General features: G+C 42.1%; 1 protein-coding gene across 1 annotated transcript; it reads right to left on the reverse strand.

Moving 5' to 3' along the window:
• Positions 1-473: 473 nt before the first annotated feature.
• On the reverse strand, positions 474-24,543 carry LOC311134023 (uncharacterized protein; the record flags this gene model as incomplete). The annotated part of the gene is made up of 15 exons (XM_084167637.1): positions 474-614; positions 798-863; positions 1,169-1,258; positions 1,602-1,688; positions 1,832-1,871; positions 2,321-2,408; positions 2,573-2,603; positions 2,687-2,761; positions 2,994-3,077; positions 20,260-20,387; positions 20,750-20,810; positions 22,016-22,123; positions 22,498-22,602; positions 23,563-23,963; positions 24,312-24,543. 15 exons carry the CDS (start codon positions 24,541-24,543, stop codon positions 474-476), a joined length of 1,737 nt encoding a protein of 578 aa, XP_084023763.1.
• Between the last annotated feature and the right edge of the window lie 91 nt (positions 24,544-24,634).

Consider the following 24,634-nt stretch of genomic DNA (forward strand, 5'->3'; position numbering starts at 1 on the left):
CTCTCTGTCTGCACCATTACACACTACTGACAGAGATTCCAACTCCCTCTCTACTAAGGTGTGAGTGTGAGAGGGGTTTGGACAGAGGACACAGTATGTGACTATGTGACTGTGAGAGAGAGAGAGAGAGAGAGAGAGAGAGAGAGAGAGAGAGAGAGAGAGAGAGAGAGAGAGAGAGAGAGAGAGAGAGAGAGAGAGAGAGAGAGAGAGAGAGAGAGAGAGAGAGAGAGAGAGAGAGAGAGAGAGAGAGAGAGAGAGAGAGAGAGAAAGCTAAAGCTATTGGGTTATTATTGCTATAAGGATTATGCTGATTTCCTTACATTTACACGTTTAATGGAAGCAGGGTTTGACGCATACATAGACAATACATGGACATATTTAGTGTGAGGTGCTCAGACAGAGTCAAACTGTGTTCAGGTGGGTCAGAGGGGTGTGTGGCGGTCATGGCAGGGGATGTGTCTGGCCCGTGGTGGTCACTCCCCCAGCTCTTTGAAGGCCTGCAAGTGCTGGCTGTAGCGGGTGGAGGTGTCCCTGGCTGTTTCAAGCTGCTTCTCACACCACAGAATCAGAGCCTGGCGCAACAACTCCACACGAGCACTGTGGAACCTTGCTATCTGGAACACACACACACACCACTGAACTTTAGAATCAAATAGAACAGAACATTTATTTCAGTCAAGACTCAGCAGACAAAAAGCAACATTCTGTTGTATAAGAGCTGCTAAGGGGAGAGAGTCAGAATGAAGTGAGAATTGGAGGTGAAAGGTTAAGGCAGCAGTCCACTGGGCTATACGTACCTCCTGTTTAGCCACTCCAGATACATGATCAAACTCCTTCTCAGCTGCCACCTTCAATTCATCCATCTGAATCAGAGAGGAAAATACATCACTCACACAGTGCAGAACATAACCCAGTTTCAGAACTATTAGTCAATATACAATCGAGTCCTGATAAGTGCACATTGGAAAAAGTGTAAACACTGTTTAATTGTATTGCAGTTCACCAGTACCAATTCAACTATATTTTTTACTTGGACATCTTTATGCAGTCATGACAGTCTCAAGCCATATAAGCAGTTGGCTCTAGATGAGAGAGCACTACTGACACCTGCTGGATTTATGAGGAACAAGCAGTGCCTGATGTGTCTGTCTGTGTGAACAACACTCACAGCAGCTTTCTTCACAGGCTTGGCTCTCTCTGCGTTCCTGCTGGCTGTTTCTAGCTCCACAAGCTTACAGGTCCTCCTGTACAGCATCTCCTACAACACAACACACTCAAAGGGCTCAAAGATCATACTTATTTATCCATAAAGATAATACTTAATAAACAACTTTAATATCAATAATATGTGTAAAGAGTTTCCTATGCAGTTTGTGATGTCTATGAAAGCTGAATGGGTTGAGGTTTTTCCATCATGTCTTAATGGAAATGACAGTATGTCCTAATACAAACTGTGAGCACTAACAGTTACAACACTAATACTGAACAGTGTTGTTGTTCACCAATAACTGAGCAGCTAAGACTAAGGCCAGGAGTTTTTCCCAGTCAGGTCATGTAGACAGGAAAAACTCCTGGCCTAGTAATGAAAGATGATGTCTGACCTTCTCTGCCTCTTGGTACCGAGACTCCAGATCCAGCCCCAGCCCCATAGTGCTCAAGTTGTTCTCAGCAACACTCTCAAAGTTTCTCTGCCCACAGAGAAAGAGACAAACATAATTAGCAATGCATATGTGTGGTAAATCATGTGAAATATGCACCCAGTCTTTTTTTACATGCAATTTTTGTTGTTTGGTCAAATTGATATTTCCACACTGCGAGGATGACATTTTACCTTGATTGAATCTATGACCTCAGACAGCTTGACACATATCCTGCAGGAAGAAACAGGGGAATAGGTGAGTCCCTTTTAAATAAACCACCGCCCCATATACATGGTGAAGACAGATCGTTTATTGCAGTGGTATTCAAACTTTTTAAGCGGGGACCCAATTTTGTCCGCCAGAATATCTGGAGACCCCACCCCAAATCTAATGTCACAACCAAATCTGTACATTTTTATTTTTACATCAACAAATAGGCCTAACCTTCATTTCATTTTAATCTCTTATCAAAATTAAAAGAAACCAATAAATACATTTACTCAATAAAAGTATTTTTCTAATTATCTTTCTAAAAAATATATATATATTGTCCCATACAATAATCTGTACTCTTAATATATATTATTTTATTCCTATTGTTTAATTTTGGCCACCCCAAACCCAACTTTGAATACCACTGGTTTATTGTATCTATGATATCTGTGGTGTGGTTCTCTCACTTTGAGAAGGCCAGGACAGTGGAGTCTTCCTCCTGCTCCACACAGAGATGCAGAGAGGTTGAGAAGTGTCCACAAGCCACTGCTAGTTCTGGGGAAACACATGGTAAGGCACAGCAGCAGAAACCACACAAACACATACTCAATTCAAAAACGTAGTTTATAGCCACAATAGAACATTTGCAACAACACTCAATCACAACCTCACTCTCTTACACATACTAAGCATCATGAGAAACAAAGCAAATGTCTTACTTTGTTCTGTCAGCACCACGTCAATGAACCTCTGGAAAAAGAGTAGATATTGGAGGGGCTGCAAACAACCAAAACAGGCCAAGAGACAGAGAGAGAATGGTACATAGCACTAACCTCTGTTGCTGATTTGGAGCACCCTGTGAGGGTTAAGTTGTTATCACGCTCAGTCTGAAAAAAGTCATCCACATCCTGGAGACAGAAAGTCATGTCCTGATTCACTTCTGACAATATGACAACACACAAATCTTCTAAACACTTTCAGCTATTGTGGATGTTGTGCTGAACACACAGTATTGTCTGGTTAATGTATATGGATGTGATAGGGTATGTAGGGATGGGGTTAGTTCTTGATTGTCCTTAGAGTGACATGTGGAAGGTGCAGGGTTAGGTTTTGATTGTCCAGTATATTATACTGAGGTACCTTGTGGCCCTCCCTCCTCATCCCATCCATGGCCTGGCTCAGGCGGTTGAAGATACCCTTCCTCACCCTCTGACGACCTGGGGGCTGGAGCGCACCCACGTATGCATTCCCACACACACACACACACACACACACACACACACACACACACACGAAAGGGACTGATTAAGGGTACGAGTAACTCATTTCATTACATCATACTACAATGCAAAATAATGGTATTGTCAGACAATAATCTCCTATATTGACACACTTCATTTTGAGAAGAGCTGACTGTAATAAGAGGAATATGACTATTTAGAGAAAAAAAGAGAAACAGAAAGGCCTGTTAGAGTGACCTGGAACCGGATGTAGGCTGAGAGTCAGGGGGTAATGACAGTCCTCATACACTCCAGTCTACTTCTATGACTACCTTCACACATACAGTACTGAAATACCGTTATCAGAGGCAACACTCAGGGGGAGTGTGTCAAATTCCGTTTCTTTTAACACTTAAAACACACTGAACAAACAGTATCTTGGTTTACAGCATCTTGCTCTTTCCTTCATATCACGGCAGGTAGAGTGTTTTTTACATGTGTAGGTTATTTCATGTAATGGAGACAAACAACTCATACAAAATAAATAAAATAAATCATATAAGATGTATGTAAATACCAATATACAATGTACACTATACTGTATGTGTTGTTGAATGATACAAAGCAGAATACATTGCAGATTAAAATGTATATTGTATGCTTCAGTAAAACTGAAGAATCACAAACACAAGACGTGTTACTTATTGCATTTATCTGGCTGTATTTATCAAGACATTCATTCAACAGTCAGTTTGTGTGACACAATGTAACAAACAGTACCTTGCTTAGTTGTTAAAAGTAAGAGCTTAACATTTAAGTTGATCATAAGTGCAACTGCAATGGATTCTGTTAAGAGGCACTAGTTGCATATTTGATTGCCTACAGACACAGTACATGCAGAATCCTGAATTTGAAATGTAATCTAAAGATTGTTACACTGTGCTTTTGCAAGCTGTACTCTGTCAGGCACTAACAACCCACAGCAGGAGATCCCTGCCTACACAGGTCAGTCTGTGCTCCTGTAGTGGGCAGTAATATTTGACATGTGTATATACTGTGTATACAGTGGGAAAAAATATATATATAGTCAGCCACCAATTGTGCAAGTTCTCCCACTTAAAAAGATGAGAGAGGCCTGTAATTTTCATCATAGTCAACTTTCATCTTCACGTCAACTATGACAGACAAAATGAGAAGAAAAAAATCCAGAAAATCACATTGTAGGATTTTTAATGAATTTATTTGCAAATTATGGTGGAAAATAAGTATTTGGTCAATAACAAAAGTTTCTCAATACTTTGTTATATATCCTTTGTTGGCAATGACACAGGTCAAACGTTTTATGTAAGTCTTCACAAGGTTTTCACACACTGTTGCTGGTATTTTGGCCCATTCCTCCATGCAGATCTCCTCTAGAGCAGTGATGTTTTGGGGCTGTCGCTGGGCAACACGGACTTTCAACTCCCTCCAAAGATTTTCTATGGGGTTGAGATCTGGAGACTGGCTAGGTCACTCCAGGACCTTGAAATGCTTCTTACGAAGCCACTCCTTCGTTGCCCGGGCGGTGTGTTTGGTATCATTGTCATGCTGAAAGACCCAGCCACGTTTCATCTTCAATGCCCTTGCTGATGGAAGGAGGTTTTCACTCAAAATCTCACGATACATGGCCCCATTCATTCTTTCCTTTACACAGATCAGTCGTCCTGGTCCCTTTGCAGAAAAACAGCCCCAAAGCATGATGTTTCCACCCCCATGCTTCACAGTAGGTATGGTGTTCTTTGGATGCAACTCAGCATTCTTTGTCCTCCAAACACGACGAGTTGAGTTTTTACCAAAAAAATCTATTTTGGTTTCATCTGACCATATGACATTCTCCCAATCCTCTTCTGGATCATCCAAATGCACTCTAGCAAACTTAAGACGGGCCTGGACATGTACTGGCTTAAGCAGGGGGACACGTCTGGCACTGCAGGATTTGAGTCCCAGGCGGCGTAGTGTGTTACTGATGGTAGGCTTTGTTACTTTGGTCCCAGCTCTCTGCAGGTCATTCACTAGGTCCCCCCGTGTGGTTCTGGGATTTTTGCTCACCGTGATCATTTTGACCCCACGGGGTGAAATCTTGCATGGAGCCCCAGATCGAGGGAGATTATCAGTGGTCTTGCATGTCTTCCATTTCCTAATAATTGCTCCCACAGTTGATTTCTTCAAACCAAGCTGCTTACCTATTGCAGATTCAGTCTTCCCAGCCTGGTGCAGGTCTATAATTGTGTTTCTGGTGTCCTTTGACAGCTCTTTGGTCTTGGCCATAGTGGAGTTTGGAGTGTGACTGTTTGAGGTTGTGGACAGGTGTCTTTTATACTGATAACAAATTCAAACAGGTGCCATTAATACAGGTAACGAGTGGAGGACAGAGGAGCCTCTTAAAGAAGAAGTTACAGGTCTGTGAGAGCCAGAAATCTTGCTTGTTTGTAGGTGACCAAATACTTATTTTCCACCATAATTTGCAAATAAATTCATTAAAAATCCTACAATGTGATTTTCTGGATTTTTTTTCTCCCTATTTGTCTGTCATAGTTGACGTGTACCTATGATGAAAATTACAGACCTCTCTCATCTTTTTAAGTGGGAGAACTTGCACAATTGGTGGCTGACTAAATACTTTTTTCCCCCACTGTATGATATTATAAATATCTCACATGCGACTCGTAATAAGACTAAGCAATTAGCCTATTCAATGTTTATCTGACTCTATAAAAGATAATTAGCAAGATGCAAGAGACTACAGTTGAAGCATGTGCAATCAAGTCTTATGCGTTTAGCTGACTAAGATCAACGAATGGTCATGAGAAGCTAATATCAAAGCAAGTATTATTTAATAACTTTGTAAAATGAATGGGTTCACATACAAGGCATAAAGCTTAAGTTACAAGGCAATACTGACATTAACAAAGGCTTATTCTAGGCATATAGATTCTAAGGTTAATTATACAAGGCAAAGCATGGACAAAGAGATGCTTACTAGGCCAAAGGCCCAGAAGCCTAGGATACTGGATAAGACAGAAAACAAAGGCATTTCATTCCATTTATAACATCTGAAGGTGTAACCTTTCAACCCAAGACCAACCACTATTGACCAATCAATCAAACAATACCAAGTTTACAGTGTAACCTGACCACCAAGGCCCAATCTCTACAGGGTGTCACAGCATTTAGAGGCTTGTGTGGGGGATGAGTCCAATGTAAATAAGACCGAATTCCTGATAGGACCATAAAACCTTTTTGAGAGTAATTAGAGTTCACCGTATACAGATACAAGTTACCACAGAGATCATACATATATATAGATAGCATCAGAGTTATCCTCAGTGAACAAGTTTAAGATAGAATAATACTATAGTATCCATGTATGGTTTCTACCACATTCAATATTCAGTGCTCGGGATACTGTAACAGAGACATACATTTTGGCCCTTCAGAGGGGGAAGGGCTGACTAGTCCTTTGGCATTGTCCTTTGTTCCTGGACCACTTGCCATGCAACTCCAGGTGTCAGAGAGCACATAAATTAGGGCCGAGCCTACACTCCTGCCCTGAACTCCTGGCCAAACCTCCCAGACTCACATGGCACTTTAAGACAAAGCAGTCTTTAGGTTAAGCCTACAGAAATCTATAATAACCACAGAGTGATGTTTAATACTGAGAACTCTCTTGGGAACCTCTCTACTCCTCTCACACCTCACTGAGGAGGATCAGGGATTGTACAGGTGTGATATCATTGACACAGAATTCAGATACATCAAATTCACTGTTAAGGGTAAGACATGCAGCTCACATCACTAGTAATGGAACTTGAAACAAGCAACAGCAGAAGGCTGACCTCTCTACAAAAATATTAAATGAGATGGCCTACCTTAAAATGTACTGCCTTCAGAAAGTATTCACACCCCTTGACTTTTTCCACATTGTTGTGTTACAGCCTGAATTTTAAAATGATTAAATTGAGACGTTGGGTCACTGGCCTACACACAATACCCCCTATTGTCAAAGTGGAATTATGTTAGACATTTTTACAAATTAATTAAAAATGAAAAGCTGAAATGTCTTGAGCCAATAAGTATTCAACCCCTTTGTTATGGCAAGCCTAAATAAGTTCAGGAGTAAAAATTTGCTTAACTAGTCACATGGACTCACTCAGTGAGCAATAATAGTGTTTAAAATGATTATCTCTGTACCCCACACATACAATTATCTGTAAGGTCCCTCAGTAGAGCAGTGAATTTCAACCACAGATTCAACCACAAAGACCACAGAGGTTTTCCAAAGCCTCGCAAGGGGCAACTCTTGGTAAGTGGGTAAAACAGACATTGAATATCCCTTTGAGCATGGTGAAGTTATTACACTTTGGATTGTGTATCAATACTCCCAGTCACACAAAGATACAGGCGACCTTCCTAACTCAGTTGCCGGTGAGGAAGGAAACTGCGCATGGATTTCACCATGAGGCCAATGGTGACTTTAAAAAAGTTACAGAATTTAATGGCAGTGACGGGAGAAAACAGAGGATGAATCAACAACATTGTAGTTACTCCACAATACTAATCTAAATGGAAGCCTGTACAGAATAAAAAATATTCCAAAACAAGCATTCTGTTTGCGATAAGGCACTAAAGTCAAACTACAAAAAATATGGAAAAGAAGTTAACTTTATTTCCTAAATGCAAAGTGTTATGTTTGGGGCAAATCCAACACATCACTGAGTACCACTCTTCAAATTTGGAAGCATGATGGTGGCTCCATCATGTTATGAGTGTGCTTGCCATCAGCAAGTACTAGTGAGTTTATTTGGATAAAAATAAAATAAAAATAGAGCTAAGCACTAAATCCTAGAGGAAACCCTGGTTCAGTCTGCTTTCCAACAGACACTGGGAGACAAATTCACCTTTCAGCAGGACAATAACCTCAAACACAAGGCCAAATATACCCTCGAGCTGCTTATCAACACGACATTGAATGTTCCTGAGTGGCCTAGTTACAGTTTTGACTTAAATCGGCTTGGAGATCTATGGCAAGACTTGAAAATGGTTGTCTAGCGATAATCAACAACCAACTTGACAGAGCTTGAAGAATTTAAAAAAAGAATAATGTGCAAATATTGTACAATCCAGGTGTGCAAAGCTCTTAGAGACATACCCAGAAAGACTCACAGCTGTAAATGCTGCCAAAGATGATTCTATCATGTATTGACTCTGTATTTATTTTTCAATAAATGTATCAACATTTCTAAAAACATGTTTTCACTTTGTCATTATGGGGTATTGTGTGTAGATGGGTGAGAAAATAAATACATGTAATCCATTTTGAATTCAGGCTGTAACACAACAAAATGTGGAATAAGTAAAGCGGTATAAATACTTTCTGAAGGCACTATATATAGTCATCTACAGTATTCCCTATACCCATCATTAGCATGCTACAACCTCCGAATGAAAGTTTACCACGTACAGTTGAAGTCGGAAGTTTACATACACTTAGGTTGGAGTCATTAAAACTCGTTTTTCAACCACTCTAAAAATGTCTTGTTAATAAACTATAGTTTTGGCAAGTCGGTTAGGACATCTAATTTGTGCATGACACAAGTCATTTTTCCAACAATTGTTTACAGACAGATTATTTCACTTATAATTCACTGTATCACAATTCCAGTGGGTCAGAAGTTTACATACACTAAGTTGACTGTGCCTTTAAACAGCTTGGAAAATTCCAGAAAATGATATCATGGCTTTAGAAGCTTCTGATAGGCTAATTGACATCATTTGAGTCAATGGGAGGTGTACCTGTGGATGTATTTCAAGGCCTACCTTCAAACTCAGTGCCTCTTTGCTTGACATCATGGGAAAATCAAAAGAAATCAGCCAAGACCTCAGACATTTTTTTGTAGACCTCCACAAGTCTGGTTCATCCTTGGGAGCAATTTCCAAATGCATGAAGGTACCACGTTCATCTGTACAAACAATAGTACGCAAGTATAAACACCATGGGACCACGCAGCCGTCATACCGCTCAGGAAGGGGACGCGTTCTGTCTCCTAGAGATGAACGTACTTTGGTGCGAAAATTTCAAATCAATCCCAGAACAACAGCAAAGGACATTGTGAAGATGATGGAGGAAACAGGTACAAAAGTATCTATATCCACAGAGTCCTATATCGACATAACCTGAAAGGCTGCTCAGCAAGGAAGAAGCCACTGCTCCAAAACCGCCATAAAAAAGCCAGACTACGGTTTGCAACTGCACATGGGGACAAAGATCGTACTTTTTGGAGAAATGTCCTCTGGTCTGATGAAACAAAAATATAACTGTTTGGCCATAATGACCATCGTTATGTTCGGAAGAAAAAGGGGGTGGCTTGCAAGCCGAAGAACACCATCCCAACCGTGTAGCACGGGGGTGGCAGCATCATGCTGTGGGGGTGCTTTGCTGCAGGAGGGACTGGTGCACTTCACAAAATAGATGGCATCATGAGGAATTAAAATGATGTGGATATATTGAAGCAACATCTCAAGACATCAGTCAGGAAGTTAAAGCTTGGTCGCAAATTGGTCTTCCAAATGGACAATGACCCCAAGAATACTTCCGAAGTTGTGGCAAAATGGCTTAAGGACAACAAAGTGAAGGTATTGGAGTGGCCATCACAAAGCCCTGACCTCAATCCTATAGAAAATGTGTGGGCAGAACTGAAAAAGCGTGTGCGAGCAAGGAGGCCTACAAACCTGACTCAGTTACACCAGCTCTGTCAGGAGGAATAGGCCAAAATTCACCCAACTTATTGTGGGAAGTTTGTGGAAGGCTACCCGAAACGTTTGACCCAAGTTAAACAATTTAAAGGCAATGCTACCAAATACTAATTGAGTGTATGTAAACTTCTGACCCACTGGGAATGTGATGAAATAAATAAAAGCTTAAATAAATCATTTTCTCTACAATTATTCTGACATTTCACATTCTTAAAATAAAGTGGTGATCCTAACTGACCGAAGACAGGGAATTTTTTACTAGGATTAAATGTCAGGAATTGTGAAAAACTGAGTTTAAATGTATTTGGCTAAGGTGTATGTAAACTTCCGACTTCAACTGCACACTGAGTGTACAAAACACTAGGAACACCTGCTCTTTCCATGACAGACTGACCAGGTGAATCCAGGTGAAAGCTATGATCCCTTATTGATGTCACCTGTTAATTTCACTTCAATCAGTGTAGATGAAGGGGAGGAGCCAGGTTAAAGAAGGATTTTTAAGCCTTGAGACATGGATTTTTCAACAGGGTGCATTCTGCCAGACACTTACGATCAACAGCATGAGATCACTGCCTCCTCGCGCCAGTCTGTTCTCCTGCCCTGCTCTTGTACTGAACCGCAGGCCAAACCTCACAGCTTTACATGGTCTAAAGTCAGAGATAGACAGAACTCAGACTATCAACCCAGAACGTTCTCTACAAAACAGGGTGAAGATGTTTAATACTGAGAACTCCCCTGGGACCTCTCAAACCTCACCAAGTGGGATCAGGGAGATTACATGTGTAGAATCAGAGACACACAATTTCAAAACATCTGACTCATTGTTAAAGGTAAGACATTGATTTTCATCATAATCTCATCATTTTGGGTAATCAACACATACATGTTATCACAGAATGACCACAGAAGTCTCTGTACATCAGTGGTCACCAACCTTTTCGGCGTCAAGGTCACTTTCACAGTCAAAAAGCAAATCGAGATCTACCGGTCTGATTTTTCTTTTTTAACATGACATAAAAAAATGCAACATTAACCTAATAAAAACAGTTCTGTAGGAATGATGTTTGTGCAGTTGGCCTAATACATTATCACAGCATACTGGCTATATGCCTGGCCTGCCAATATTACAGTGAACAAAAATATAAAACGCAACATGCAACAATTTCTAAGATTTTACTGAGTTACAGTTCATATAAAGGAAATAAATAAATTAGGCCCTAATCTATGGATTTCACATGACTGGGAATACAGATATGCATCGGTTGGTCACAGACACCTTCCAAAAAAAGTAGGGGCGTGGACCAAAAAAAGTCAGTATCTGGTGTGACCACCATTTGCCTCATGCGGCGAGACATCTCCTTCGCATAGTTGATCAGGCTGTAGACTGTGACCTGTGGAATGTTGTCCCACTCATCTTCAATGGCTGTGCGAAGTTGCTGGATATTGGCGGGAACTGGAACATGCAGTCGTACACGTCGATCCAGAGCATCCCAAACATGCTCAATGGGTGACATGTCTGGTGAATATGCAGGCCATGGAAGAAGTGGGACATTTTCAGCTTCCAGGAATTGTGTACGGATCCTTGCGACATGGGGCTATGCATTATCATTCTGAAACATGAGGTGATGGCGGTGGATGAATGGCACGACAATGGGCCTCAGGATCTCGTTACGGTATCTCTGTGCATTCAAATGGTCATCGATAAAATGCAATTGTGTTCATTGTCCGTAGCTTATGTCTGCCCATACCATAATCCCATCGCCACCATAGGGCACTCTGTTCACAACGTTGACATTAGCAAACCGCTCGCCCACACAACTCCATGCACGCTGTCTACCATCTACCCGGTACAGTTGAAACCGGGATTAATCCGTGAAGAGCACACTTTTCAGCGTGCCAGTGGCCATCAAAGGTGAGCATTTGTCCACTGAAGTCGGTTACGAAGCCGAACTGCAGTCAAGTCAAGACCCTGATGAGGATGACGAGAACGCAGATGAGCTTCCTTGAGACGGTTTTTGACAGTTTGTGCAAAGATTATTTGATTGTGCAAACCCACAGTATAATCAGCTGGCTGGTCTCAGACGATCCCGCAGGGGAAGAAGCCAGATGTGGAGTTCCTGGGCTGGCGTGGTTACACCTGGTCTGCGGTTGTGAGGCCGGTTGGATGTACTGCCAAATTCTCTAAAACAACGCCAGCCCAGGAACTCACATGTTAGAGAAATTAACATTAGATTATCTGGCAACCGTTCTGGTGGACATTCCTGCAGTCAGCATGCCAATTGCACGCTCCCTCAACTTCAGACATCTGTGGCATTGTGTTGTGTGACAAAACTGCACATTTTAGAGTGGCCTTTTATTGTGATCTTCAGGTCAAAGTCGGAGCTCTAGAAAGATGCCAGAGTTTCCGACTTAGAATTCCGAGTTGGATGACCGTTCAAAACTATTTTTCCCAGTCGGATCTCGGGTTTTTCCGAGTTCCCAGTTGTTTTGAACACTGCATTAGTCTCAGCGGAGGGAGCTCGAGAGCAGCAGAGGGTCCGCCTCTCACGGTCCTTGCTCTCTCCTTCTTTTCCTCCTGTGAGACTGACCAGAGAAAGGGGACAGTCTTCCACCTAATGGTGAAACTCGAGTCGCACCAAATCTGCCTCGTGCACAAATTCATGTTGTTCCTATGACCAGAGAAAGTGAAATATTCCTCAATATTAAAATAGACACGACGAGCTGCTAATAATAATAAAAACACAGGGCTATCGATACACTTGGCTACTCATTCATTGCAGCTGCAGCACGAGTGGATGTAGGGTGAAGCGTGTTTTATGTTTTGTAATAGTGTTGAATAAAAACAGTGACAGTGCTGATTAAAAATGTAGACATGAACTCACTCGTAAAAACAGCAGATCTTTGCTGTATTCTTTGACAGTCACTCTCGGTCATGGTTTTAAAAGTTATGAAATCTCACGTAGGCTAGTATCAAACTTTGCTGTGGCCGGGGTCGTGATTTGAGCTATCCGATTGGTCAGCGCAGTAGACGCACTTGATTTAGCCACAGATCTCCCGGTCCGCCGGGTAGGCGGAGTTAAAGGCGCTGCATGGTCATTCAGACGTCTGCATTGGCCGTGCGGAATTTACGGTGATATGGCCTCTGCAGAAGTCAGGACATTCATACTTCTTGCGCCTCGCCAAGCAGCACAGAGCAGTTATGAAGGAAGTTGTCAAGGAAGTGAGTTTGTGTTTATACAGGACCTCCCGCCCTCATCTACCATCAACCAATCATGTCAATGCGGAGCCCTCCGCATTGTTATGGGGTACAAAGCTCAACTTGGCCTGTGCGTGCCTCCGGAGGCTTCACAATTGCGTCACAACATCCATGTAATTTGTTTTCATCCCTGTTAGTGAGCATTTCTCCTTTTCCAAGATAATCCATCCACCTGACAGGCGTGGCATTTCAAGAAGCTGATTAAACAGCATGATCATTATACAGGCACACCTTGTGCTTGGGACATTAAAATGCCACTCTAAAATGTGCATTTTGTCACACAACACAATGTCACAGACATCTCAGTTTTGAGGGAGCGTGCAATTGGCACGCTGACTGCAGGAATGTTCACCAGAGCTGTTGCTAGAAAATTGAATGTTAATTTCTCTAGCATAAGCCGCCTCCAACGTCGTTTTAGATAATTTGGCAGTACGTCCAACCGGCCTCACAACGTCATACCACGTGTCACCACGCCAGCCCAGGACCTCCACATCCGGCTTCTTCACCTGCGGGATCATCTGAGACCAGCCACCCAAACAGCTGATGAAACTGAGGAGTATTTCTGTCTGTAATAAAGCCCGTATTCTGATTGCCGTATTATGATTGGCCCACCCTGGCTGCGCCCCTGCCCAGTCATGTGAAATCCATAGATTAGGGCCTCATGAATTTATTTCAATTGACGGACTTCCTTATATGAACTATAACTCAGTAAAATCATTGAAATTGTTGAATGTTTCGTTTTATATTTTTGTTCAGTATATGATTCCTTTCGACAACTGACATCATTTTGAGAAGAGCTGACTATAAGAAGAGGAAGACTAACTAGAGAAAAGGAAAAGCAGAGACTTGTGTAACTGGATGTGGGCTGAGAGTCTGGGCATAACATTCACACACTACTTTCCAGGCAATGTCACAGCTACACATACTGTCAGTCTACACAGTCAAGGAAGGAAAGTGTCAAACTCAGTCCCTCTCTCAACACATACACAGAACATAGTCTCTGTGTTTTTCTACATCATCAGGAGACAGTCAGGTGGATCTCTGTGTTTCTGATCAGCTTAGTCCTTCACATCACTGCAGGAAATGAAGGTGAGTCCTACTGTCTTAACCTGTATGTGGTCATGGAGACCTCAGTTACTTACAAAAACATGTTTTTAAATAACGGATACTGTGCGCACAAATACTAATGCAGTGAGTTTAAGGCATATACAATCAAAATAAGTGTTGCTTGTTGCTTTTACTCTGGGGAGAGTCAACCTTCGGCAGTTCTTTTTCTGGTTCATAAACAATGTTAATGACATATCTTATTACTAGTGGTCAAATAAACCATTGATTTACTTTGGATAAAAGCATCTGCTAAATGGGTACTGTTAAAGGGTATATATTGACTATGTTGCAGATCTCTCAAATAATGTTTAACAGTTTCAGACAATGTAATATTAGATTACTTAACAGGAAGGTACAGTACTTCCCATAATGGATTGTCTATGCTGTTCAAGGATGAAGAAATCAATGGTCTCACAAGACTGTGTTGCCGAAGACTGACATGCAGATTTTAATAAGTATTATGTTTCTCTGTGTTTCAACAGGCTGCACCCTGGCTGGTCCTAACAATCCATTGCAGGTGATGACAGCCTACATTGGGCAGACTGTGCTCCTGCCCTGCTCCTGTCATGAACCTCAGTTTGAACATCCCAAAATCACATGGTTCTTCTTTTAAAATGGCAAAGGACCGGAAATAAAATTAAACCAGAATGATCACTTCAGAGTGAAGATGTTTAGTGCTGGCACCTTTCCTGGGAATCTCTCTCTCCTCCTCTCACACTTCAATGAGGAGGATCAGGGGGATATACAGGTGTCAAATCACCAACAACCACTACAGGGATGTTGGACTCAAAGCTAAAGGTACATAAGAGATTCAGATCATGGTTATATATATATATATTCAACTCTTAATGATCGGCTATGAAAAGCCAACTGAGAGACCTGAGCCCTAGGACCATACGTCGGGACTACCGGCCGTGGTGACTCCTTGCTGTCCCCAGTCCGCCTGGCCTTGCTGCTATTCCAGTTTAAACTGTTCTGCCTGCGGTTATGGAACCCCTACCTGTCCCAGACCTGCTGTTTTCAACTCTTAATGATCGGCTATGAAAAGCCAACTGAGATTTATTCCTGATTATTATTTGACCATGCTTGTCACTTATGAACATTTTTGAACATCTTGGCATGGTTCTGTTATAATCTCCACCCGGCACAGCCAGAAGAGGACTGGCCACCCCTCATAGCCTGGTTCCTCTCTAGGTTTCTTCCTAGGTTTTGCCTTTCTAGGGAGTTTTTCCTAGCCACCGTGCTTCTACACCTGCATTACTAGCTGTTTGGGGTTTTAGGCTGGGTTTCTGTACAGCACTTCGAGATATTAGCTGATGTAAGAAGGGCTATATAAAATAAAATTGATTGATTGATTGATTGATATATATATATATATATATATATATATATATATACAGTGGGGGAAAAAAGTATTTAGTCAGCCACCAATTGTGCAAGTTCTCCCACTTAAAAAGATGAGAGAGGCCTGTAATTTTCATCATAGGTACACGTCAACTATGACAGACAAAATGAGAAAAAAAATTCCAGAAAATCACATTGTAGGATTTTTAATGAATTTATTGGCATATGATGGTGGAAAATAAGTATTTGGTCAATAACAAAAGTTTCTCAATACTTTGTTATATACCCTTTGTTGGCAATGACACAGGTCAAACGTTTTCTGTAAGTCTTCACAAGGTTTTCACACACTGTTGCTGGTATTTTGGCCCATTCCTCCATGCAGATCTCCTCTAGAGCAGTGATGTTTTGGGGCTGTCGCTGGGCAACACAGACTTTCAACTCCCTACAAAGATTTTCTATGGGGTTGAGATCTGGAGACTGGCTAGGCCACTCCAGGACCTTGAAATGCTTCTTACGAAGCCACTCCTTCGTTGCCCGGGCGGTGTGTTTGGGATCATTGTCATGCTGAAAGACCCAGCCACGTTTCATCTTCAATGCCCTTGCTGATGGAAGGAGGGTTTCACTCAAAATCTCACGATACATGGCCCCATTCATTCTTTCCTTTACACGGATCAGTCGTCCTGGTCCCTTTGCAGAAAAACAGCCCCAAAGCATGATGTTTCCAACCCCATGCTTCACAGTAGGTATGGTGTTCTTTGGATGCAACTCAGCATTCTTTGTCCTCCAAACATGACGAGTTGAGTTTTTACCAAAAAGTTAAATTTTGGTTTCATCTGACCATATGACATTCTCCCAATCCTCTTCTGGATCATCCAAATGCACTTCAGACGGGCCTGGACATGTACTGGCTTAAGCAGGGGGACACGTCTCGCACTGCAGGATTTGAGTCCCTGGCGGCGTAGTGTGTTACTGATGGTTGGCTTTGTTACTTTGGTCCCAGCTCTCTGCAGGTCATTCACTAGGTCCCCCCGTGTGGTTCTGGGATTTTTGCTCACCGTTCTTGTGATCATTTTGACCCCACGGGGTGAGATCTTGCGTGGAGCCCCAGATCGAGGGAGATTATCAGTGGTCTTGTATGTCTTCCATTTCCTAATAATTGCTCCCACAGTTGATTTCTTCAAACCAAGCTGCTTACCTATTGCAGATTCAGTCTTCCCAGCCTGGTGCAGGTCTACAATTTTGTTTTTGGTGTCCTTTGACAGCTCTTTGGTCTTGGCCATTGTGAAGTTTGGAGTGTGACTGTTTGAGGTTGTGGACAGGTGTATTTTATACTGATAACAAGTTCAAACAGGTGCCATTAATACAGGTAACGAGTGGAGGACAGAGGAGCCTCTGAAAGAAGAAGTTACAGGTCTGTGAGAGCCAGAAATCTTGCTTGTTTTCCACCATAATTTGCAAATAAATTCATAAAAAATCCTACAATGGGATTTTCTGGATTTTTTTTCCTCAATTTGTCTGTCATAGTTGACGTGTACCTATGATGAAAATTACAGGCCTCTCTCATCTTTTTAAGTGGGAGAACTTGCACAATTGGTGGCTGACTAAATACTTTTTTCCCCCACTGTATATATATATATATATATATCACTGTGTATAGAACAGGGACAAACAGCACAAGGCAAATATACATAGCCAATTATATTGCCCGTTGTAGATCAGCAATTTCCAATTGTTATTGTATTATATAAAAAAGTATTGTTAGTAATGAGTAGTATTAAGTGCTTATGATAGTAGTTTGATTCATAATTATCTAAAATTGAAAAAGTGTGCATCAACAAATTGGTCTCTTTCAACAGAATGCACTCTGTCAGGCACTAGTCAGATTGACTTCACTATCTACTCAGGCCAGTCTGTCCTCCTGCTCTGCTCCTGCACTGACCCCAAGACTAAACCTAACAGCTTCACATGGCATCTCTATAAAAAAAAACAGTGGCTCTTGGGTAACATTAACCCAGAGTGCCGAAGTGGAGATATTTAATACTGAGAACTCTCCTGGAAACCTCTCTGTCCTCCTCTCACACTTTACCAAGTCGGATGTGAGACAATACAGGTGTGGCATCAACAACGGCCAATACAGAACTTTCAATCTCATTGTTAAAGGTAAGAGATCTACTGTAAATCTGATCCATTTGTTTCTTATCATATATGTCATAATTTTGAGTGTTCACACTTAATTGGCACAAGTAAGATATAAAAACAGAATTGGCTTGACACAGGGCTACAAACCAGTATGTAGAGTCCCTGACATGACAGTTGCATAGTATTAGTATGGTTAACACTGGTAACAGAGTAGAAGTGAGCAAAACAACCACTCCCTTTGATTTTAATACTTATAACAAATACATATAACAAATCTCACCTCACAGTTGGGAGTCATTAGGATGTATAGCTAGGATGTACGGTATAGTTGATTTGTTACTTTAACATGTAACTCCATTCTGGCTAACACGAGGCTACTGATCTCTTCTGTTAGAGTCAGAGCAACCCAAAACACTCACTACCACCAAACGTCCAACAGTACCTCCACTCAAAACACCCACAACTAAAACATCCCTACCAACTGCATCTAAAGGTCAGTATGTGAAATGTATATAAATCATAATAGTATAAGTCTACAAATCATTAAAAATAAACTTTGGAGTATGGTAACTTGAGTATCAGTATACTAGTTGACCACATACTCTCAGCCTGGAAGAGTCTGAGTTCTTTCATTTGCACTGAGCCAAGCTCTCTGTTAGCCTGGTGGAATCAGTGGATTTAACAAGTGACATCAATAAGGTATCATAGCTTTCACCTGGATTCATCTGTTCAGTCTATTTGTCATGGAAAGAACAGATGTTCTTAATGTTTTGTACACTCAGTATTAGCGTGTAAGTTAGTGTGAATTTCCATATTTGTGCATCCTAAATGTAAGCAGCAGCGCCAGTGTCTCTGAATGTATCTTGTGTTTGTAATTGTCCCTCTCTACAGGAGGATCCATCAGTGACATACTCCACCATCGACCACATGAAAGGAAAGGGGAAAGCAGCTGTGAGTCTGGAGAGTAGTGGAGAAACAGAGTACGCCAGCATCAAGATGGGAAGATCCTCCTAGAGCCACTATACAGTAGGCCTACTACTATTGGCTCACAGCCCTATAATGCATATAGCTCTGATATTGTGCCCAGTATCATGTGGTTTTATCTGGCACACATGACTGTAAATATATGTTTCATCTCCACCTCAGTAAAACAAGATTAGTGCTTAGCTGTTCACAGGAGATCAGATGTTGGCCAACCAAACACTGTAGAGAAGAGATGAGCAAGATTGGTGAAGTAACAAGATGAAATGTTTGTTTTTGTGTAGCATAGACAACGAGCCGTATATGTCTTAAAGTTTATTTAGTTCCTTTTTATATTGCTGTTGTGCAATTCTTTTTTAAATAGAGACGTAGGACTTCAGCCATTTTTGAGAGAAAGGAAGATGTGGTTTAACATATGAAACTTACTTTTCTGCCAAGTAGCTGGTACACCCTGAGCAATTAATCTTTCTCCACGTTGACAACATAAAGAAAGGTTAAAAAATGTTTATTTTTATCAGAGTTTGTCACAGACAGAGTTTGTCACAGACAGATCTTTTTGGTGTAGAGGACAAATCACACATTGTGGTCTTAGTGAACAAGAACATCAGTCTAACAATGTCATCAACTGAAGTTACTCTTTAGTGCAGTGTGTGTGACATGTTTCTGAGGTCTGTTCTCTTGCCCTTGTTTAGATACAGACAACATTGTCATTTGTCAAAGTCAGATCCTGCAATGGTCTACTTCAGCACACTCCCATAGATCCAAATCAGATAACCATCTATCTACAGCTTCTTAATATATTGTAATGAAACAGGCAGTGAGTGCTGCTCGACCCTTCAACTTTCCGGCCCGTAGCCCTGTGGAAATTGACTGTGCCACTAAGGCATGCTCAAGTGGCAGTGGATATCCACACTTATAAACCAGGGTCGCTACAACATCTTGGCTGAGTAAGCTCATGTGTTTTTCACATCCTTATTCTCAGCACTAACATGTCTGTGATTTTTCGTTTTGAAGATAATATTATTAAGCTGATTTAGCACTTTTATCCAAAGTGACTAACATGAAGCAAACATATTTAGTAGCCTATATGTAGCCCATGGGCAAGTGCCCAATCTCCTGGATGTTGCCAGCCCTATGCTGATGAACTTTACAAAACAAGTGTGAATAATCTGTGTTTGCCAGTCTCTTAAACATTGTGTTTGAACTCTATTATCCCTAGCTACTAAATGTACCATGTTACAAAGTACAAGACATACAACTGGAACTGGCCAGTTGGAAACCAAACAGGTCATTATTGGTAAAGACTCAGGTCAAACACATGGAGGTGATTGGACTCAAACTGAACAGGAGAGGATAAGACATTGAGAAAAGGGTAGGATTAAACAGCTGGAGAAGGTGGTTTGGTGGTAGTCCCCTGTAGCTCAGTTGGTAGAGCATGGCGCTTGCAACGCCCGGGTTGTGGGTTCGTTTCCCACGGGGGGCCAGTATGAAAATGTATGCACTCACTAACTGTAAGTCGCTCTGGATAAGAGCGTCTGCTAAATATGTAAAATGTAATGACACGCACCTCTGAGCTAGTGAGGAAGTTCTCCAGGCACTTGTTCTTGCTGAGCATGGTGTGTGCTGCCACCTGCTGGAGATAGGTCTCCAGTGCCCTGCAGTACGTACGCCAGTCCTCCCCCATGGCCAAGAAACCTACACAGCAGACCCAGTGAGACAGCCAAATCTTTCACTTATAACCAATATAAAACATTGGTATGGCCACCCATACAATATCAGACCAGAGACTGACCAATGCATAACAACGTTGCAGAGTTTCATTGGATGTAAGATATATATTTTTGTATTGGTTTTCACAAATTAATGATACAACATAATAATTTGTAACAAACACATTGTTAGCAAGCATTGGCCTCTGTAGCGAGGGAACCCCCCCCCCACCGGAGACCAACACCATCGCTCTGGCTCCCAACCCAGACAATGTGTTGATAAATATCTGTGTGATGTCAGGTGCATTGGGTCAGGGCTGTAAGCAATATATTTGTTAAAATACATACCAAGTTGTTTCAGAACTTTGGTTGGTGCATTCAACTGAGGCTTGGCTGGTAGAGGAGGAAACTAGGTAGAGAAGTCACAGTGGTATTTTTTATGAGGCTTGAATTCCCAATGCAATGGTGTATAGCCTACATTGGGCTACATTTTGAAATTATAAACTGGGTGGTTCGAACCCTGAATGCTAATTGGCTGACAGCCGTGGTATATCAGACCATATACCACGGGTATCACAAAACATTTATTTTTACTGCTCTAATTACGTTGGTAACCAGTTTATAATAGCAATAAGGCACCTCTGGGGTTTGTGGTATATGGCCAATATACCACGGCTAAGGGCTGTATCCAGGCACTCCGCGCTGCGTCGTGCATAAGAACAGCCCTTAGCCGTGGTAAATTCGCCATATACCACACCCCCTCGTGCCTTATTGCTTAAATATACACAGAATATACCAAATCATTAGGAAAGATCTTCCAAATATTGAGTTGCGCACCCCCCTTTGCCATCAGAACAGCCTCAATTCGTCGGGGCATGGACTCTACAAGGTGTCGAAAGCATTCCACAGGGATGCTGGCCCATGTTGACTCCAATGCTTCCCACAGTTGTGTCAAGTTGGCTGGATGTCCTTAGGGTGGTGGACCATTCTTGATACACTGTTGAGCGTGAAAAACCCAGCTGCATTGCAGTTCTTGACACAAACCGATGCGCCTGGCACCTACTACCATACCCCGTTCAAAGGCACATACATCTTTTGTCTTGCTCATTCACCCTCTGAATGGCACACATACACAATCCATGTCTCAAGGCATAAAAATCCTTCTTTAACCTGTCTCCACCCCTTCATCTACACTGATTGAAGTGGATTTAACAAGTGACATCCATAAGGGATCATAGCTTTCACCTGGATTCACCTGGTCAGTCTATATCACGTGTCAAACTCATTCCAAGGAGGGCCAAGTGTCTGCGGGTTTTCGCTCCTCCCTTGTACTAGATTGATAAAATAAGGTCACTAATTAGTAAGGAACTCCCCTAACCTTGTTGTCTATGTGTTCATTTAAAAGAAAAACCTGCATACACTGGGCCCTCCATGGAATGAGTTTGTCACCCCTGATCTATGTCATAGAAAGATGTTTTGTATATGACATTTGTTTCTTAACTTTATTTGAAAGCAATATATAGTCACTGTTGAAGCTTATAGGTTTACTAGTTAGGGTCAGTGTCAGGTTTCGAACGTGTGTCAGGTGTAGGCAATAAGAGGTGGGATACTAACAATAACCCCCAGTATCCCAGGCACCACTTCCTGAGAGAACAGACACTGCTGCAGCCACTCAAAGTCCTCATGAGTCCTGGCCACATGGTACTCCCCACTGCCTGACAACTAGGACATGGAGAGAGAGAGAGGGAGCACAGAGAACAACATGTCACAACAGTCAAACAGGGAACAAGTGCATTTGGTACAGTATTCATGCACACCATTGAAAACCTCCTCCTGATCTCATAGTACATCTGGACACAATAAGAGGCACTGAGAAAAAATACTAACTTTATGGTCACTGTATCCAACAAAGGATATAAGAAACTGACCAATGTATACTATATACCATAATTGTACACTATACTATTACTTAAGTTAATGGCTATCGTCAAGGCTTTAAGGTCCCACTGAGTAGGGTTCTGACAATCAGTAATTCTCCAAAATAGTGGCTACATTAGACTATGAGACTATTTCATTTATCTCTGAACACTACACACCTTCTGGGATATGACTACGAAGGTCAGTGCATCCCCGTCTCTCACGGCTTCAGTGACCCGGATGGTTTGGACACTCACACTAAGTGACCCCTCTCTAGCCTCCTCCTGAAATCAACAACAGTAATTTCTGTCAGACTCCAAACAACACCAGAAAGCATTCATCATGAGACATGGTTATTGCTACAGCTATTGAATGTTGTTTAACTTAAAGTAGCTTGTCATCCTGCACTGATAAATGTCCATTATTACCACACCCTCACAAAAGCACACTTTCAGGTTTACAAAAACATCAGCATTCTAATACTTGCAGTATGATTCGTTTTAAATCATCTTCACAGCTAAAAAGTAAAACGCAAAAGGTGTGTCTCTGGCACACAGCCTATCACATGATGACCAGGAACTGTAGATAAACTGTCTTATCAAACTACATCATACTACACATCAGACTTACCATCATTTTCTAACCAGCAGGCTACTGTATGTGCAGTTGCTCCCCCAACGTCTGTAGTGTGGTAAAACTGTTAGTTTGATAAAAATATAAAAGCCCAGACCCTTTGTCTCCTAACGCCAGCGGTGCACAAACACAGACACACTAACTGCTGAAGAGGCACAGGATTTCCTTTAGGTCAAAGTGCATGGTGGTTCTGTGCAGGAGTGAGAGGGTAAAAAACAGTCACACCAAAGAAAGTGCTGGCGCAGGGAAAAACAGAGAGGGGAGTAACGATGAGTTACTGAGTAACTCATATGTCTGGACCACGGCCACACCCATACAGGAAAGATAGGAGAACTGACCATAGAGTTCCCCTCAGTCAACCCTGCAGACCGGTAAACAACTGGAACTTATTTTAGCCCATAAAAGCAGCACAGCTCATTCAGTAGTATATAACGTTTCCAATGTCCACTTTATATTATGGAACACAGGCGCTATGTGCTGTTCTGTGACAGAATCAACTCCAGACATAATGGATGTAAGGGCACTGTGACTTTATTGCACATTCAACCCACCTGACTGCAAACATTATATGAGCCCATGAAAACATAGATAGATCATCCCCCCTCACACACTTCCACAGCACTGCCATCTGTGTGTGTTTTCTTCCAGCAGAACTGCTGTCCCTCTTGCTCCCCAAACCCCTCCTCATGGTCCCCCAGCCCCATCTGGCTGAAGGGATCCCCCGAGAGGTCAAAGAAGCTGCTACCCAGGAAGGCCTGGTACTCATGGAGGTCATCCTCATCCTCTCCCCCCAGCTGGAAGCTCCAGGAGTCCCCCAGATCCTCCAGAAAGGGGTCCTCGTCCAGATTCAGGCCCTGGAACAGCTCCTCCAGGTTAAAGTAGAAGGAGCCCTGGCACCCTCCATCCCCAGCCCAGTCCCCTTTACCCCCATCCTCCCCCTCAGTCTGGAAGGCCTCATGGCCCATCTGGTCATACCGCCTCAGTTTCTCCTCGTTTGAGAGCACCTCGTACGCTTGAAGAGGAGAGAGGAGCACTCTGTTACCATAGAACTGGCAATTCTGAAGTCTCCCAGTCCATTCACTCACACAATTACCCAAAACACAATGCTACATTACCTGAGCTTAAAAAAGGTAGCCTATTCTGAAAGGTTAAAGTGGTGTTATAGTGGTCTGAGTGTGGTGCAGTATGAGACAAAACAACGTGCCTCTGTCTGCAGGTATTGGTTGCATCACACTCTTTGCAAAGAATGTCAGGTTTATCTTAAAATGAACAAGATATATTAGCACAGTACGATATATATATATATTCAGCTCTTACTGATCAAAGAGAGAAAAATTAAGTTGTGAGCCAAGGACCTTACCTTCAGCTATCTCCCTGAAAATCTTCTCTGCATTGGGACTTTTGTTCCTGTCTGGATGGTATGTCATGGCCAGTTTATGAAAGGCCTTCTTGACCTGCCTGTCAGTGGCAGACTGAGGAACACCCAGCACCTCATAGTAGTCTCTAGTAGTAGCCTCAGAGTCACAGGGCCACAGGAACACAACACACCACAAGGAGCCCAGCAGCAGCATCCCAGAGGAAAGATGTCGCATTGCCTATACCTGCTACAGTGAGGACATGAAGTCTTAAGAAAAACTATATTTTTCAAAGTAACATGCACATACAGTTAGTTAGTTCTTCTTC

This window comes from Coregonus lavaretus, assembly GCF_964263955.1.
Source record: "Coregonus lavaretus genome assembly, chromosome: 8".
NCBI lineage: Eukaryota > Metazoa > Chordata > Actinopteri > Salmoniformes > Salmonidae > Coregonus > Coregonus lavaretus.